Genomic DNA, 17,744 nt, shown 5'->3' with positions numbered 1-17,744 from the left:
AGGCTCAGTAGTTGTGTCGCACAGGCTTAGTTGCTCCATGGCATGTGGGGTCTTCCCGGATCAGGGATTGAACCCGCGTCCCCTGCATTGGCAGGCGGATTCTTAACCACTGTGCCACCAGGAAAGCCCTGAGTATGCATTTTTAAATTCAGTTCCCATAGCAGGTAGGTGTCAGTGCTCTCAGTTTGGATTTCAGGCCTTTCCTTCTTCACTGCCCTTTGACTATAATGTGGCAACCATTTGTGTTCCTCTGCCCCTGCTGCCATCTTTCTTCAGACTGCCTGCAGTATTGTCTTATACCAAATAAGTATAGCTTGCATGATTCAGTTTAAATTGTCTGCTGCCATTTCACTGAACGGACTACTAAGTCAGAGGACTTGAAGGCCCTTAAGAGATTGCTTGGAGCATTGGGTCCATTGGAGTCTTGCTGTCTCTTGCATTTTCTCTCTCTTTCTTACTGTCTTGCTCTCTTTCCTATTACAGCTGTGTAACAAGAACTGAAAGTAGCTGTGAAATCATAATCTTATTAAAACCCTGGTTGTTCTGAGGTATCCCTTTCTAAAAAATCTTTTCCTCCCTCTGAAGCCCAAGAATCCCTTCTGATTACTAAATTCTAGTTACACTTTTGGCTGCCAAAAGTTTAAAACGTCCGTATTTTCTGCCTGTGCTTTGTACTGGTACTTAAAATTACTTCATTGTTTTTCCTTTATTCCCAGGTGCATGGAGGACTGCAACAGAGGAGTGGGGAACTGAAGATTGGAATGAAGATGTAGGTATTCCCAGGTCATTCCTCTTTAGTACGTTCTATCCCTAAGTGGTGTTTAGGGATAGAAAATGGGTATGTTTCTACCCCTCAAAATTCACCCTTAAGATTCTGACCCAAAACTTTTACATCCAAAATAGTGTTCTGAGCCAGAACATTTCACATATGTTATATGAAGGAGACTGGGCATGAACAGGACTCTGTGGAACCAGACTATGGAAAGGGCAAGTGCACTTGTGTAAGTCCAATATCTGATTGTCGGATTTATCCCAGGAAGAGATGGTGGTTGGGTAGGGCACTAGAAATGGAGTTAGGCAGGTAGTGCATTGAGTAATAGCTTCTGGTGGCACATGACTCTCCTTGGAGCAAATCAGTTATTTGGTTCACATTCAGGCATTGGTGTATGGTCCTGTAATTGGCTTAGAGGTGGGTACAGATGAGAGTTACAGTACCAAGTTCTTAAGTTTACAGTCTGGTTGACTCTGGGACCCCTTTTTTTTGTACTAAGAGTGCATCATGGTGATTGTAATTGAGATGAACATGTAGGTTTGGCTATCTTCCAGATTGACTAAACTAGGAAACCTCATAGATGGGTGGCATATAAACAAGCTATATGAGTTCGCTGGAGTAGTTCCTGAGTAAAAGAATTTTCCTGATCCCTGGTCACAGTCAAGCTTTTGCTATGAATTACAGTTTCCCGTGATCATGGATGAACCTTCCTGTACTTGTATTTATTCAGTCAAGACAGAATATGATAAGAGGAAATGATGTGTCAAACTGTTTTGGTTTTCAGGCCTGAATTTTAAAATTCTGGATGTATCAGCATTAGAGGGTGATTCTTTTCCTTGTAGCAGAGCTAGACTGCTTTGTGAATACTTTCTAAGATTTGGCTTGTCAGCTTAACCACCTTTCAGAGAATGATATATTTGGGGGAGTGGATTCACTGTTTTTAGAGGGGAGATTTTAATCAAAAAGTTTTTTTAAAAAAATCAGCTTTTGGGGAATTCCCTGGTGGTCCAGTGGTTAAGGACTCCTCGCTTTCACTTCCTAGGGCCAGGGTTCAATTCCTGGTCAGGGAACTAAGATCCCAGAAGGCCGGGCAGCATGCCCCCCGCCTCAAAAAAAATCAACTTTTGAATAGTAGGAAGATTTATTCCTTACAATTGTTTACCTAATTTTAGTGTTTTATAGTGGAGAGACTAGGTGTAACAAAGTCAGTTTTAAGGCAAAAAATGCCTTTTAAAAATATATATGTATTTATTTATTTGGTTGCACCAGGTCTTAGTTGTGGCAGGCGGGCTCCTTAGTCGTGGTTCCAGGGTTCCTTTAGTTGCGGCTCGCCGGCTCCTTAGTTGTGGCATGCAGACTCTTAGTTGTGGCATGCAAACTCTTAGTTGTGGCATGCATGTCGGATCTAGTTCCCTGACCAGTGATCAAACCCAGGCCCCCTGCATTGGGAGCACGGAGTCTTATCCACTGCGCCACCAGGGAAGTCCCCAAAAAGTGCATGTTAAAATTATTCCTCCATATGTCGACTCATCAGCACTTGGGCCCTTACTGCTCAAAAGCCAAGAATTAGCTTATATCTGTCTTCATCTTGGCTGTGATCTTCCTTTCTTTGAGAGGAGTAGTGGAAGATAAAGTATGGTTTGGATTGAGGTAGGAGTTGGGAGCTGTAGCGGGAAAACATAAAGGGGCTTTCTCTGTTTTTCTGTCTACCATATTCACCTTCCTGTAAGTTCAGTGCCCATATTATGTGACTCCACTCGATTTTATTAGGTTTCTTGATTCTACCCTCTCTTTTGATAAAACCATTGTGCACAGATAGAAGGGGCTTGAAAGTCAGTCCATTCAGGATTCCTTAGAGTAGGTAGTTCTCTCTTCAAAGAGTTTTCCCCTTTTTCTTGATGTTGAATTCCCCTTAACCTGTGCCAGGTTTCTGACTGAAACCTACCTAACACTAGGAGTGACTAATTCCTCTGTTTTCCAGCTTTCTGAGACCAAGATCTTCACTGCCTCTAATGTGTCGTCAGTGCCTCTGCCTGCGGAGAATGTGACAATCACTGCTGGTCAGAGGCAAGTGTGTGGTATAATTCTGTATCTTTTCCCAAGGGTATCTGCTAAGTTAGTTGTAAGGAAGAATGGCACTGGACCTCTACAGACTCCCATGGTGTCGGTAATAATGATAACCAAATCATATTAGGGTCCTATTAAGTTGATTGGTAGATTTGTAAGAGTTGATATTAGTAATCTACTGAATGGAAATCCATATATTACAATTTTAAAGCTAACTCTGCCCCAAACAGCCCTTTAATACATAGGTCAGCCTTGTCAGCATCATAGGTATTGATTAAAACTTAGAACTTGTAGTAAGTCAGGTAAAGAGAAGCTGAAAGTGGAAAGTTTTCATTTATTTCTGAATTTGCAGAACTGTTCAATAGTTTCTTCTCTTGCTTAATAATTATGGTCTTTGCTTAGCCCACTGAGCACGGTGATAATTTTTTTCCCTAGGATCTGGCTTATGAAATTTTTAGAACTTGAACATAGGTATTGGGGTCAGTAGAGGAAGATAACACTTGTCAGGGAATATTTTTATCCCCTGAAAGACTCTTGGATTATTTCTAGACCTGGGTATGATAGCTGTTGATGCAGAATGTCCTAAAGAGAAGTGCGATAGGAATAGGATGTTCAGGATGTCATTACCAGAGGTAATGTGTTTTTTGTTTTCATACATCTTTATTGGAGTATAATTGCTTCACAATGCTGTTAGTTTTTGTTGTACAACAAAGTGAATCAGCCATATTCATACATATATCCTCTCTCTTGAGCCTTCCTATCCCACCCCTCCAGGTCATTGCAAAGCACCAAGCTGATCTCCCTGTGCTATGCTGCTGCTTCCCAAGAGCTAGCTATTTTACATTTGGTAGTGTATATATGTTGATGCTACTCTCACTTTGCCCCAGCTTCCCCCTTCCTCTCCCCCATGTCCTCAAGTCCCTTCTCTATGTCTGTGTCTTTATTCCTGCCCTGCTACTAGGTTCATCAGTACCATTTTTTTTTAGATCCCATAAATATGAGTTAGCATACGGTATTTGTTTTTCTCTTTCTGACTTCACTTTGTTTGACAGACTCTAGCTCCATCCACCTCACTACAAATAACTCAATTTCGTTTCTTTTTATGGCTGAGTAATATTCCATTGTGTATATGTGCCACATCTTCTTTGTCCATTCATCTGTTGATGGACATTTAGGTTGCTTCCGTGTCCTGGCTATTATAAATAGTGCTGCAGTGAACATTGTGGTACATGTCTCTTTTTGAATTACGGTTTTCTCAGGGTATATGCCCAGTAGTGGGATTGCTGGGTCATATGGTAGTTCTGTTTTTAGTTTTTTAAAGAACCTCCATACTTTTTTTTTTTTTCTATGATACCAAATATCTGTGATTTTTTTCCACACCAATTCTTCAATTCTCTGACACCAGCTGGGTGTTCTGACACTAACTCTCCAGAGTTAGCGCAGACCCAAGTTGACGGCTCAGTACCACAAGACTGCCTTTATTTACTTCAGAGGTCAGCTGCAAATGGGCCACCTGCACATTTCTGCCCAGCCGACTACAAATTTGGGAGTTCTCACAGCCCCCTGCTCAGGTTTAATAATTTGCTAGAATGACTCATATAACTCAGGAAAGAGTTTTACTTGCTGTCCCTGGTTTATTATAACCAGTACTCAGGAAGAGCCAGATGGAAGAGATGCATAGGGCATGGTATGGGGGTTGGTGGAGCACAGAGCTTCTAAGCCCTCTCTGGGTGTACTGCCCTCCTGGCACATCGATGTGTTCAGCATCCCAGAAGCTCACTGAACCTCATTGTTCAAGAGTTTTTAATGAGAGTTTCATTACATAGGCATGATTGATAAAGTCATTGGTGATTGAATTCAGTCTCTAGCTCCTCTTCCTTCTCTAGAAGTGGGTGGAGTGTGGTGGGGCTGAAAGTTCCAACTCTCTAATCACTTTCTTGGTGTTTCTGGTGACCCGCCGCCTTCTTGAAACTCTGTGAGGGGTCCCACCCTGAGTTACTTTATTAGCATAAACTGTAGTTGAAAGAGACCAATTATGAAAAACAAAAGATACTCCTACTACTCAGGAAATTTGAAAAGCCCCTAGTATATATTTTCATTATATCACAAGTAACTTGAAATATTTTTAAAATTTGGGGAAAAATTCCCCAAACCCTTCTTGTTCCAAAGCTGCTTGAGGATGCCAGCATTCTAGTATGTGGTTTTATATATTAGATATTGGTAATGACAGGTATTCAGTATTAAAATCATGGGTAAAAATTTGTAAATTTTGGCCCAATTATTGAGCTGCTGTATTAAAAGTAACATTTGATATTTCACTAAGTTAATTTCACTAAAATTAAAATATATAACATTATTAAGGTTGGCAGCCTCATTGGAGCATAGGTAGATACTGTTGTGGCTCTTACAGATCTGTTATTTTGATGAATTAAGCATTTCACGGCTTTGTGTTTCTGGGGAGTGACTTCATTTTGATCTAACCATAATCTGAGTCGGGTGTTGGGGAATGCTGGAATGTTCAGTCATTATTCATCAAGCTCCCATCTCTCCACCAGAATTGACCTTGCTGTTCTGTTGGGGAAGACACCATCTTCAATGGAGAATGATTCATCTAATCTGGATCCATCTCAGGCTCCTTCTCTTGCCCAGCCTCTGGTGTTCAGTAACTCGAAGCAGAGTGCCATATCACAGCCTGCTTCAGGGAACACGTTTTCTCATCACAGTATGGTAAGTAGGAAACATGGTGTATCCTAACCAAACTTTTCTGCAACCCCAGCACATACATACAGTAATTCCTTTCAGTGATACCCAGAGGTTTGGGGCAAGGTAAAGCGTCTTCTTTTGTCTTCCTAGGCTGACTTGGGTGTAGAGATGTCGAGTTGGGTAGTAGGGGATATAGCTCTAGGAGAGGACTTAGCTTTGGACAGACTGAGTCATCTTATAAAAATGAGTTAGGAGACTTCCCTTGTGGTCCAGTGGATTAGACTCCACGCTCCCAATATATGGGGCCCGAGTTCGATCCCTGGTCGGAGAACTAGATCCCACATGCATGCCACAACTAAGAAGCCCACATGCCACAACTAAGACCCAGCGTAGCCAAAATCAATCAATCAATTAATTAATTAATTAAATGTATTTTTTTAACGTGTAGGCTTTAAAAAAAGAATGAGTTAACGTCATTTACTGAATACTTATTGTGCAAACATTGTTCACTGTTATTCTTGAGTGAAAATCAATGACAACCAATTTTAATGCTAATTAGTATTAGTAATACTAATTAAACTTGGTTGGAAGGTTGTAGCAGTTCCCTGTCATTTGTTTTTTGTTTTTTGGCTAATTAGTATTAGTAATACTAATTAAACTTGGTTGGAAGGTTGTAGCAGTTCCCTGTCATTTGTTTTTTGTTTTTTGGCTGCACTGTGTGGCATGTGGGATCTTAGTTCCCCAACCAAGGATTGAACCCATGCCTCCTGCATTGGGAGCACGGAGTCTTAACCCCTGGACCACCAGGGAAGTCCAGCCGTTCCCTTTTTCTTGATAGAGCAGAATTGTCATATGTATTCATTTAAACCAGACATTTCTGAGCTAGGCTTCTCAAAACTTGGGGTCTTCCTGAATCTGCCCGCTTATTAGCTATTTCTCCCTTTCTCTGTAAGTAGGGATAAGAGTGCTTGCTGTGCCTATCTTACAGGGCTTCAGGAAGATAAATAAGATAATGGGTAAAGTCTCCACAAATGTGGAAGTAGTGGTATTGGTTATTAACCTAGAGCACTTATGGCAAATGACTTGTTGATTCAGAATATTTTTTAAAATTCAAGGTCATCAATTATAGCAAAGGCTAGATAACTAAACAAAGATGGTCAGTAAATCCTAAAGGTACTGCTTTTTCTCTCTTCTTTCCTGTTTATTTTACTTTCCTGTTTATTTTTTGCTAGAGGGTTACTATAGTTGTAAGAGGTAAGAAACTATGTGTATGCATATACTTCTATTTTTCTAGTAGTAAGGTTAGAGTAATTCAGCTGTAAAACTGCTAAGTCAGCCTCTAATCCAGAGCTGTTAGGTTTTTAAAAAAATAATTTATTTATTTTTGGCTGTGTTGGGTCTTCATCGCTGCGCACAAGCATTCTCTCGTTGCGGCGAGCAGGCGATACTCTTTGTTGCGGTGCTCATGCTTCTCATTGCAGTGGTTTCTCTTGTTGTGGAGCACGGGCTCTAGGCGCGCGGGCTTCAGGAGTTGTGGCACAAGGGCTCAGTAGTCGTGGCTCACGGGCTTAGTTGCTCCACGGCACATGGGATCTTCCTGGACCAGGGATCGAACCGGTGTCTCCTGCATTGGTATGCGGATTCTTGACCACTGTGCCACCAGGGAAGTCCCACTCTGTTAGTTTTTAACTGTTGTCTTAAAATAGTTTTTTGTGTTAATAGTAATTTGGTGGTTGATATTCTGCCATGTATGAGTGGTCACAGGAGAGAAAAGGTGGCAGAGAAGGGAGAGGAGTGTTGGGACTAAAAAGGAAAAGAAGGAAGAAACAAAATGGGACAAAGGTCGTAGGAAGATGTAATGAAGATCAGAAAATAACTACCAACACCTAAGATATATGACTGGAAAATGGGTTAAGTGCTCTGTGTCACTTTTAATTGCCTTTAATGTCTGGAGTTGAAGATTTACACCTAAATCCAAATTCTCATATCAAAAATAAGTTTTCAGTATACTTCCACTTTAACATTCTGTTTAATGTGTGTCATGTGATATGTGAAACTAAACATAAGTGCTATTTTTTCTCATTACCTGCGTTAATCAGTATGCTATTTAATGTCGTTCTTTTCCATTGAGGACAGAGGTTAGAGGATTAATTTCCCTTAAAATTTAATAGATGTAAGTAATATAGGAGCCCTTCCCCATTATAATATATGAATGTTAGGTAATTTTCTATACCTTCAGTGTTTCACGCTTGCAGAATATTTGGTAATCATGCTGTGCGGGATCATCTCTCTGCCGCAATCCTGTACTTTCAACTAGATTTCCAGTGTTTTTGTACTTGTTTGTATAGTCTTGGGATACAGACTGAAGTGGAAAAAGAAGTCTTACGTTGGGTTGGACAGATGGGTTTTGTATAAGCACCGCTTAATTGAAGATCATGATGTGCTTAAGTAAGAACCTAAGAGAGACTAGACTAAATCTCCTTGGAGGTTCTTTAGAATAGTCAAGGCGACATGGTTAATCTTCTGGTCTAGGCTGGTAGTTTTACTTGGTGGTAGGGAATAGAGAGAATCCCCCAAAAGCATTAAGAGTAAATTTTGTTTTGTCATCACGATTACCCTGTAGAACTTGGATATACACAGAAAACAATAAAATCAGATTGACTCATTACTTGATCATTTAATGCAGAAGCTGAGATAGCTCCTTGACTTTGCTTCTTTGTGTCTATGCTAGTTATTAGAAACATTGAGATGAAGCTCAGTTAGTTGTTTTTGTTCCTTTTGAGCTGTTCAGCGGAAGGGGCAAAGACTTTAATGGCTGAAGTGAATTTTTTTTTTTTTTTTTGCGGTACACGGGCCTCTCACTGTTGTGGCCTCTCCTGTTGCAGAGCAAAGGCTCCAGACGCACAGGCTCAGTGGCCATGGCTCACGGGCCCAGCCGCTCTGTGGCATGTGGCATCTTCCTGGACCGGGGCACGAACCCATGTCCCCTGCATCGGCAGGCAGACTCTCAACCACTGTGCCACCAGGGAAGCCCCTGAAGTGAAATTTTATATCACCTTCATGTTAGCTTAATAATCAAGTATTAGTTGATTTAAAAATTCAAAGGGGAGAAAACCCCTCCAGTCATTAAAGGAGTCCCTGAGAAGGAAGGAGGGGAAAGTGATGGTAATGGTATAAATTTTAATGGCTCTTATTTTTTTATTATTTTTTTTGTGGTACACGGGCCTCTCACTGTTGTGGCCTCTCCCGTTGCAGAGCACAGGCTCCGGACGTGCAGGCTCAGCGGCCATGGCTCACAGGCCTAGCCGCTCTGCGGCATGTGGGATCTTCCCAGACCGGGGCACAAACCCGTGTCCCCTGCATTGGCAGGCGGACTCTCAACCACTGCGCCACCAGGGAAGCCCTGGCTCTTATTTTTTTGACTGCTTGTTATGTGCCATGCACATATTAAATGCTTTAATCTTGTTTAATCTTCCTACACCTTTATGAGGTACTACTTTTATTCCTATTTTCAGATGAGGAAAATGAGGTACAGACCAATTACAAGTAATTTTTCCACAATTATTTAACCAGGATTTGAATGTAGACAGTCTGAGTCCAGAGCTTATGCTGTAATGGACTATTCTATTTTGTGACATTTTTTTAAAAAAATTTATTTAGTTTTTAGTTTTGGCTGTGTTGGGTCTTCATTGCTGTGCATAGGCTTTCTCCAGGTTCGGCAAGTGGGGGCTACTCTTTGTTGTGGTGCGTGGGCTTCTCACTGTGGTGGCTTCTCTTGTTGCAGAGCACGGGCTCTAGGCGCGTGGGCTTCAGTAGTTGTGGCACGCGGGCTCGGTAGTTGTGGCTCACAGGGTCTAGAGCTCAGGCTCAGTAGTTGTGCGCACAGGCTTAGTTGCTCCGCGGCATGTGGGATCTTCCTCGACCACAGCTTGAATCTGTGTCCCCTGCATTGGCAGGCGGATTCTTAACCACTGCACCACCAGGGAAGCCCCTGGACATTCTTTACTTGTCTTATCTGTACTGGCTCTTAACAGGGATAAGTGTTTTGTTTTTGTTTGTTTGTTTGTTTTTTGAGTAGTTGAACAAAGTTGCTTGGATGTGGATTCCTCTAATCTCTGTGTTGATCTACAGGTGAGCATGTTAGGGAAAGGATTTGGTGATGTCGGTGAAGCTAAAGGCAGCAGCACCACAGGCTCCCAGTTCTTGGAGCAATTCAAGACTGCTCAGGCCCTGGCTCAGTTGGCAGCTCAGCATTCTCAATCTGGAACCACCACCACCTCCTCTTGGGACATGGGCTCTACCACACAATCCCCATCGCTGGTGCAGTATGGTGAGAAATATGGAAAGTGATTTGAATTCTTTAAGCATTGGAGCATTACTGCCAGGAGGCTAGCAGGAGTAGGGGTAGAGAATGTGTTCTGAAGTGAGGAGAAGCGCAGCCAACTGGCTCTTTTCCCACAGTGATTTCCCCTGGTGAGATAGGCTCAGTTCAGAAAGCTGGGGAGTAATAATTAAATACATAAGTTGCAGCTGTATATCTCTATATCTCTTTCATCAAATTTAGCCCTGTACACATTTGCAGTCTTCTGTTGACCTGAGGATGTTTTGGCTTTTCCCTAGGTTTATCTGTAGTATTTGAAAACATCATACTGCCTTTGGGCTTTTCCATTTTAGGACCTTACACTTTAAACATGGACAATTCCTGAACTCCTTTCTTACATAGGCAGGATAATAGTTTTGATTTCATTAGGTTCTGCTTAACAAATAAAATCCAATGATTGCCACCTATAGAAATGAGATTAAATCTTACAAGAGGACCTGTTTATATGAGTTTCTGATTCCTGGGGGCCTAGTTCATGGCTCTAGAGCAGGATAATAGCATTTTCTTGAGGTTCACGAACACCTCTGGCCTCATGCTTATTGGATTTCCTCGTGCAGATTTGAAGAACCCAAATGATTCAACAGTGCACAGCCCCTTTACAAAGCGCCAGGCTTTCACCCCGTCTTCAACCATGATGGAGGTGTTCCTTCAGGAGAAGCCACCTGCAGTGGCTACCTCCACTGCTGCACCTCCACCCCCGTCTTCTCCCCTGCCAAGCAAATCCACCTCGGCTCCACAAATGTCTCCTGGGTCTTCAGACAACCAATCGTCCAGCCCTCAGCCGGCTCAGCAAAAACTGAAACAGCAGAAGAAAAAAGCCTCCTTGACTTCTAAGGTATATTTGAACTTTTAGATAGATATTATTTTAGGGCAAAGGGATGTGGGATTTGAGAATTGAGATTGTAAGGGTGTAATTTGGAGGTTTAAAGCAGAAGTTTTTTATTAGTCTTACAGTAAGCTTATAGTAAACCATTACTTTATCTTCTTTACAGATTCCTGCTCTGGCTGTGGAGATGCCTGGCTCGGCAGATATCTCAGGGCTAAATCTGCAGTTTGGGGCGTTGCAGTTTGGATCAGAGCCTGTCCTTTCTGATTATGAGTCCACCCCCACCACGAGCGCCTCTTCAAGCCAGGCTCCAAGTAGCCTCTATACCAGCACGGCCAGGTAGAGGAAACAGCCGTCATAAGACTTCTTTTATCAGACATTTACCAGTTTTTCTAAATCTCCTGCTGATTCCTAGAACTCTGGACAGGCCAAGCCTCTGATTGAGTGAGAGAAAAGTAGCCAATTTTAGCATTTTGTTGAGCATTTTAAAATATTGTTACTAGGTTTTTCCTAACTCTAAACAGAAATGTATCCCTTGGGCACTTCTAGAATGTCCAGGCGCAGTTCCTAGAGACATGTACCCCACCTTTAACAGTACCTTGGCCTCTACCACAGCTAAAAATGTGTTTGACACTTTAAGCCCCTTGGTGTGGACTTAAGCCTACGAAGGGTGTAGCTTTGAACTCCTAGGAAGGAGGTAACATTAATACATTACACAAGTAAAAGAAACCTTTCCAGTAGAACCTTCCCTGCCTCTTCTGATAGCTATCAAGGAAGGCCATCTTAAGCAGTAGAAAACCCTGGAGGAATTTTTTTCAATCCTTAGAATTTAAAAATAGAGATGTCTTGCCCCAGCCTAGCTCTGTTGAATCATAATTGCTATTAATGCATATGAATATTTTAAAAGTTCCTTTCAAGAGAATTTTACTTCATAGGGTTTTTGAGAGGGCCAGGAGCTCAGAATTCCTTAAAATGAACATGAGCAAAAGGTGATTTTTCCCATGTTTAGGGTTCATGTTATGATGGTATCAAAGGGACCAAGAGTAGTATATCCTTTCTACTGACTTTTAGCCTCTTTTTCTAATAACAGCAGCATGTAAGGGAACAAGAAATTTTTCTCTTCCTTTAAGAGTTGAAAATGTTTTTAAACTGGATTCTTAGCTTAGATCCCTGGCTCTATAGGACGTGGAAATTCCTACTGTTCTCAGGAGAAAATTGCGGCAGTTTCTTTTATTTGTTGCTGGAATTTTTCTTTTTGATTGTAATCAACTTACACAAGTAGTGGATCTCCACTGTTTTAGTATCAGTGGATCTGCTCTATTCGTCTCTCTCAGATTTTCCTTCTCCATTCCCCACAGTGAATCTTCATCCACAATTTCATCTAACCAGAGTCAGGAGTCCGGTTATCAGAGTGGCCCAATTCAGTCGACAACCTATACCTCCCAAAATAATGCTCAGGGCCCTCTATATGAACAGAGATCCACACAGACTCGGCGGTACCCCAGCTCCATCTCTTCATCACCCCAAAAGGACTTGACTCAGGCAAAGGTATTGGCTTCATGAGCCCCTGGGCATTGGTTAGGAGAATAGTGGGCAAAATCTCTGAAATATTAGTGTTTTACTTCTTGACAAATGGTGCTAAGACACCTCTGAAGTGCTGATTGAGAAGCTGAACCACATTTTTGTGGTTGGTGAAATAAAAGTTTTCTTCACTAACCTTGGAGACTCAGAGCCAGAAGATCATTCTCTTTGCACTAAAGATTCATTCTCTTTAGTAGAATCAGTCTCAATTACCTGTTTTCTCTTCTTGGAAGATCTGATTGCCAGCCTTCTGTGGGTGCATATCAGTAGACCTCACCTTGCTATGTCTTGGCTTGGTGAGGGGGACAGCATATGCTAGAGGCAATGTGGAGTGACTGTCAGATGCAGCCAGCAGAATAGGTGGTTTGGCTGAACTGTCATACTCCCACATCCTCCCCCAGGGATCACTGGATTTGGACCTTTCCTATGTCTGTTTGGGGTTTGGGATCTCTTCAGCAGTTTGGGCATTGCCTTCTGTTGCCCTGGGTCACACAGGGTTGGTATATCTTACTATTGTTGTTTTTAAATTTTTGTTGTTTTTACTTTGTTTGGGTAGTATACATTATGTTAATCCTTTCATTATAGAATTTCTCTGAAAGAAATTGGTTGACAGAAGTTAAGCTGAGTCAACGTGCTAACTTGACCTATTCACTTGAGTTTGTCTGTTTCTTATTCCTCTTTTTTTTTTACCAGAATGGCTTCAGTTCTGTGCAGGCCACGCAGTTACAGACCACGCAATCTGTTGAAGGTGAGTGTTCTCCAGGCTTTTTCCTCTCAGTTGTAGTGTTTTTACTCCCCTTTAAATATTTTTGCATTTCGTAGATTGTTGTGAAAAGAGCCCTGCCTCAATGATCAAAACTTCTGGTATAGTCTCAGCTTGGTTTTTTCTACCTTGCTGTTTAATCTCAAACTATCGTAAGTTTCAGGTTCTCTGTCTTGTAACAGTGATAATCCTCTGGGTTCTCTTTATTGGACAAATGAGATCAGTGCTGTGAAATGCTTGGAATTAAAAAAAAAGGAAAAGATTGTACCTAAATGTTAGTGGTCCATTACTAAATAACTCACACTCTTGTCTTTGGGACAGCCTAGGGCTGTCGTCACCTCTTAATAACTTCCTCTGATGAGGTGAATTCCTTTCTTTATTTCCAGGTGCTACAGGCTCTGCAGTGAAATCTGACTCACCTTCCACTTCTAGCATCCCCCCTCTCAGTGAAACAGTATCTGCAGCTTCCTTACTGACGACAACCAATCAGCACTCATCTTCCTTGGGTGGCTTGAGCCACAATGAGGAGATTCCAAATAGTACCACCACACAACACAGCAGGTGATTTGGGGTGAGGATGGAGGTTTGGGTTGGTGAGTAGTAATAACAGAGCTCTCTGGTTCTATCTTGTCCTCTCTGCCTAGCAGAGACCACATTAGCTAAGTGGGTAACCTAAAAGCTATGGGAAGTAAAGACAGAGGAGGCTTTTTTCCCTTTTTCAACACCCATTCTTGCTTTAACTGCTCACTACTCTTGGCTGGCCATTGTGTTTACCATATGATCTCAGGATCTCCTTGGTCCCATATTATGCCTTCTTTGCCTATGTTCTTCTTTTTTTCAATTGATGTATAGTTGATTTACAATGTTGTGTTAATTTCTGCTGTACAGCAAAGTGATTCAGTTATACATATTTTCTTTTTTATATTTTTTTCCATTATGGTTTATCTCACAGGATATTGAATATATTTCTATGTGCTATACGGTAGGACCTTCCATTCATCCATTCTATATATACTAGTTTGCATCTGCTAACCCAAAACTCCCACTCTATCCCTCCCCACCCCGCCTGCCGGCAACCACAAGTCAGTTCTCTGTCTGGCCTGTGTTCTTTTTTTTTTTTGCGGTACGTGGGCCTCTCACTGCTGTGGCCTCTCCCGTTGCGGAGCACAGGCTCAGTGGCCATGGTTCACGGACCCAGCTGCTCCGCAGCATGTGGGATCCTCCCGGACCGGGGCACGAACCCGCGTCCCCTGCATTGGCAGGCGGACTCTCAACCACTGCGCCACCAGGGAAGCCCTGGCCTGTGTTCTTGACTGAAGCTCCAGGTCAGGTAACCATAGCCCTATGGCTAATGGCAACCTCTTTTACCTTACAGCACGTTATCTACTCAGCAGAATACCCTTTCGTCATCAACATCTTCTGGGCGCACTTCGACATCCACTCTTTTGGTAAGTGTGATGCTGTAAAAGAGGAAGTATGGTCTTGTTTACACTTAAACAACTATCCAACTGTAAGAGTCTCCCAAGAAGGGAGTCTTGAAAATTTCTTCATGAGGTGGCAAAGTGATAATTCATCTGAAGTTGCAGGAAAGGAGTAAAAAGGATGTTTGAAGCCGAGAGAGGCAGAAGAATCCAGAAATATTGCAGAGCTGTGGGCCAATTCTCAAAGCCCTGGAAGTGACTTTTTTGAATATATGACTTTTTTTTTTTTTTAACACTTAATTGGGTGGGACTTTGTATGCTATGATAAATTCTGTAAGAACATCCCTTTCTAACTGGTACAGCCATTTTCATTCATTGGTCTGGGGTATGGCAAACGTGAGTCCTGAAAATAATCAGTTTGAGTCTGGGCATCCTATGAAAGTAGAGGCCAGATGAGAGCTTTTGGCCAAAGAATTAATTTCACTGTTGTGATTTTATAACAATTTGTGGAATTAAGCTGAGATGGTAAGGAAGAAAACTAACTTCAGGAGGACCTGTTTTGGGCAAAGGTGTCTGTTTTGGGCAAAGGTGTCTGTTTTGTCAAAAGCCTGGGGCAAGGTAATGAGGGTTAAGGCTTTCTCAGGAATCTCTCTTTCCTCAAGTGTACTATTTCAGGTTTAAATTCATTAGAACTTGTACTTCTTTCTAGCTTGTGAACTTGTCTGTTGTGCTGGCCTAGTGAAGAAGAATGTGGGAGAGAAGACTATGATATATTTTTCAGACCTAAACTATCTTTTGTCTCCTCATTGGCTAGTCAGTGTTCGTTTCTAGGAAGTTTGTCCCCACTCGCTCTGTTGCCTTTCTGAACAGGGTGATAATGTGCAGTGGGTCTGTTGTTACCATCCTTACCAGATGAATGTTGGGGAATGTGTAGCCAGACAGTATTTAGTAACTTCTTCTAATTACTTTGGCAGAGAGCACCCTAGTACCCTGCCTCAGCCTTTTTAATTGAGAAGTTGGTGTGATATAATCAACAGAAGGGATTGTCTTTCCTGACCTGTTATACTAATCACTGTTTCCTCCTCCTCTCTTCCACTGCACCGCCTTTTTGAAGCACACAAGCGTGGAGAGTGAGGCGAATCTTCATTCTTCCTCCAGCACTTTCTCCACCACATCCAGCACAGTCTCTGCACCTCCCCCAGTGGTCAGTGTCTCTTCCAGTCTCAATAGTGGCAGTAGCTTGGGCCTCAGCCTAGGCAGCAACTCTACCGTCACAGCCTCCACTCGAAGCTCAGTTGCTACAACTTCAGGTAGCCCTGCATAGAAGATGAATTGCATTCCTTTGGTATGAATGAGCAAAGTAATAGTGTGACAAGATAAAAATATAATTTCTCTTTCAGGAAAAGCTCCTCCCAACCTCCCTCCTGGGGTCCCGCCGTTGTTGCCTAATCCATATATTATGGCTCCAGGGCTGTTACATGCCTACCCGGTAAGTGAGACTGAAGGATCTTCTCCAAAAGAGGAAGGTGGTATGGCTATTCTTTATGGCTATGGCTTCAGGTGGAAGAATATAATTAAATAATAAATGAGTGGTTGTCACATGTAAGCAAACAAGTTTTTAATCTTTGTAGTTTTGGGAAAAAATAATTTTTTAGAGAGGAAGGACTAAACCTAGACCAGGTCCTCTACTGTGTATTTTCTCGGGTGAAACACAATTTCTGGGCCTCAGAAGCCAAAGGCCAGAGTGTCTAACTGGAATCCCTTTCTATTTCTTAGGGAATTATTTTCTCTAGTTGGATAGATTCCTAATTTCTGGGGGTCTATGCTGGCTCTGACCTAGTCAGAGTAGAGTTCCCTGACTTAGTCTGGGGCTATCTGAGAATAGGTGACTGACAGTAGTAGCCTTTTGCTCTGCTGTGTCTTGTATCAGCTTCGTGTATTCAGTGCCTATTAAGATGAAGGATATTTAATAAAAAAAATTTTTTTAAACGTCTGTTTTTCAAACTTATGTTTACCAGGGGATTAGAGCGGGGGTGGGGGGGAGGGATAAATTGGAAGATTGGGATTGACATATACACACTACTGTATATAAAACAGATAACTAATAAGGACCTACCATGTAGCACAGGGAACTCTACTCAATACTCTGTAATGGCCTATATGGGAAAAGAATCTAAAAAGAGTGGATATATATGTATAACTGATCCACTTTGCTGTACACCTGAAACTAACACAACATCGCAAATCAACTATACTCCAATAAAAATTTTTAAAAAACCAAAAACTTGTTTTTGCCTTCGGAGAGTCTAGAAGAATATCATATATATGAAACATCCATTAGCACTTTTTTAATAGCTAACACACTACCTTAGTACCCAAACATTAAAGAGTAGAGTAAAATGCGAATCCTTTCTGAAGGAGATAAATTTTAAGCCATATTTTGAAGGGCAAAGGAGGCAAAGACAGGTAGAATAAAGCAGGCTATATATGTATGACTTGTGCGTACCCTACTGCTACCCAGAGGCCAGCCTAGTTGAATCACTGTGTAGCTCAAGGAAAGCTTCAAGACCTTTCATGAATCATGTAATCTCTTTGTATTTCACTTCTTTCTTAAAGAAAATGAAGGAAATAATTTATGTCCTCTTCTTCTTAAGAATGAGGATGAATGTTGATTAATCTTGTCTCTTAGCTCCTTGGTTTGCTACCATCATGACCAGTCCTCATTAATATTGTTACATGTTTGTATCTTTCAGCCACAAGTATATGGTTATGATGACTTGCAGATGCTTCAGACAAGATTTCCATTGGTGAGTATATGGTTGTAGAGCTTAGGAAAAGAAAGTGATCTTAAAATTAATGTTTGGATTATTCCAAATGTTCAGTTGATAAGTCACAGACTTGGCTCTTTCTCAAGCCATACCTCCATACACATACTTTAAGATATATTAGAATGTACTTCGAGAGTGGTTCTAACAGAAGGTAATTTTTTTTTTTTTAATCAGAGTTGTGACATCTTTGAAGTAAACACATTTTAACCTGTTATAAAGCTCAGAGTACTGTGGAGCTCTTGGGATGCTTCCTGTATGTCTCAGACACTTTGATGAATTCCAGAAGGAAGATCTGTTTTCTCAGTAGTAGTAGACTATGAGGGATAATATCTAGAGGTTTGAGAATATTATTGGTGCTGATGGACTTGAAGTGTTTCCTGGTGGGCATACTTGTAGACCTTG

The 17,744-nt window shown here is 41.6% G+C and overlaps 1 protein-coding gene across 10 annotated transcripts in view; it reads left to right on the top strand.

Moving 5' to 3' along the window:
* Window positions 1–17,744, top strand: part of UBAP2L (ubiquitin associated protein 2 like) — a 42,895-nt gene that overhangs the window by 15,233 nt on the left and 9,918 nt on the right. For all 10 annotated transcript variants that reach the window (XM_082833252.1, XM_082833255.1, XM_082833249.1 and 7 more), the window contains 13 exons: window positions 717–769; window positions 2,754–2,839; window positions 5,395–5,566; window positions 9,674–9,872; window positions 10,481–10,758; window positions 10,916–11,088; window positions 12,108–12,297; window positions 13,024–13,078; window positions 13,480–13,654; window positions 14,469–14,541; window positions 15,629–15,824; window positions 15,915–16,003; window positions 17,268–17,321. In XM_082833252.1, the coding sequence (XP_082689378.1) occupies window positions 717–769; window positions 2,754–2,839; window positions 5,395–5,566; window positions 9,674–9,872; window positions 10,481–10,758; window positions 10,916–11,088; window positions 12,108–12,297; window positions 13,024–13,078; window positions 13,480–13,654; window positions 14,469–14,541; window positions 15,629–15,824; window positions 15,915–16,003; window positions 17,268–17,321 (1,793 nt within the window). The remainder of the gene's footprint in view (window positions 1–716; window positions 770–2,753; window positions 2,840–5,394; window positions 5,567–9,673; window positions 9,873–10,480; window positions 10,759–10,915; window positions 11,089–12,107; window positions 12,298–13,023; window positions 13,079–13,479; window positions 13,655–14,468; window positions 14,542–15,628; window positions 15,825–15,914; window positions 16,004–17,267; window positions 17,322–17,744) is intronic.

Source organism: Leucopleurus acutus, assembly GCF_964270905.1.
Source record: "Leucopleurus acutus genome assembly, chromosome: 2".
Taxonomy (NCBI): domain Eukaryota; kingdom Metazoa; phylum Chordata; class Mammalia; order Artiodactyla; family Delphinidae; genus Leucopleurus; species Leucopleurus acutus.
Note: the sequence above shows the minus strand (reverse complement) of the source record. Positions and strands in the feature narration are given on the sequence as shown.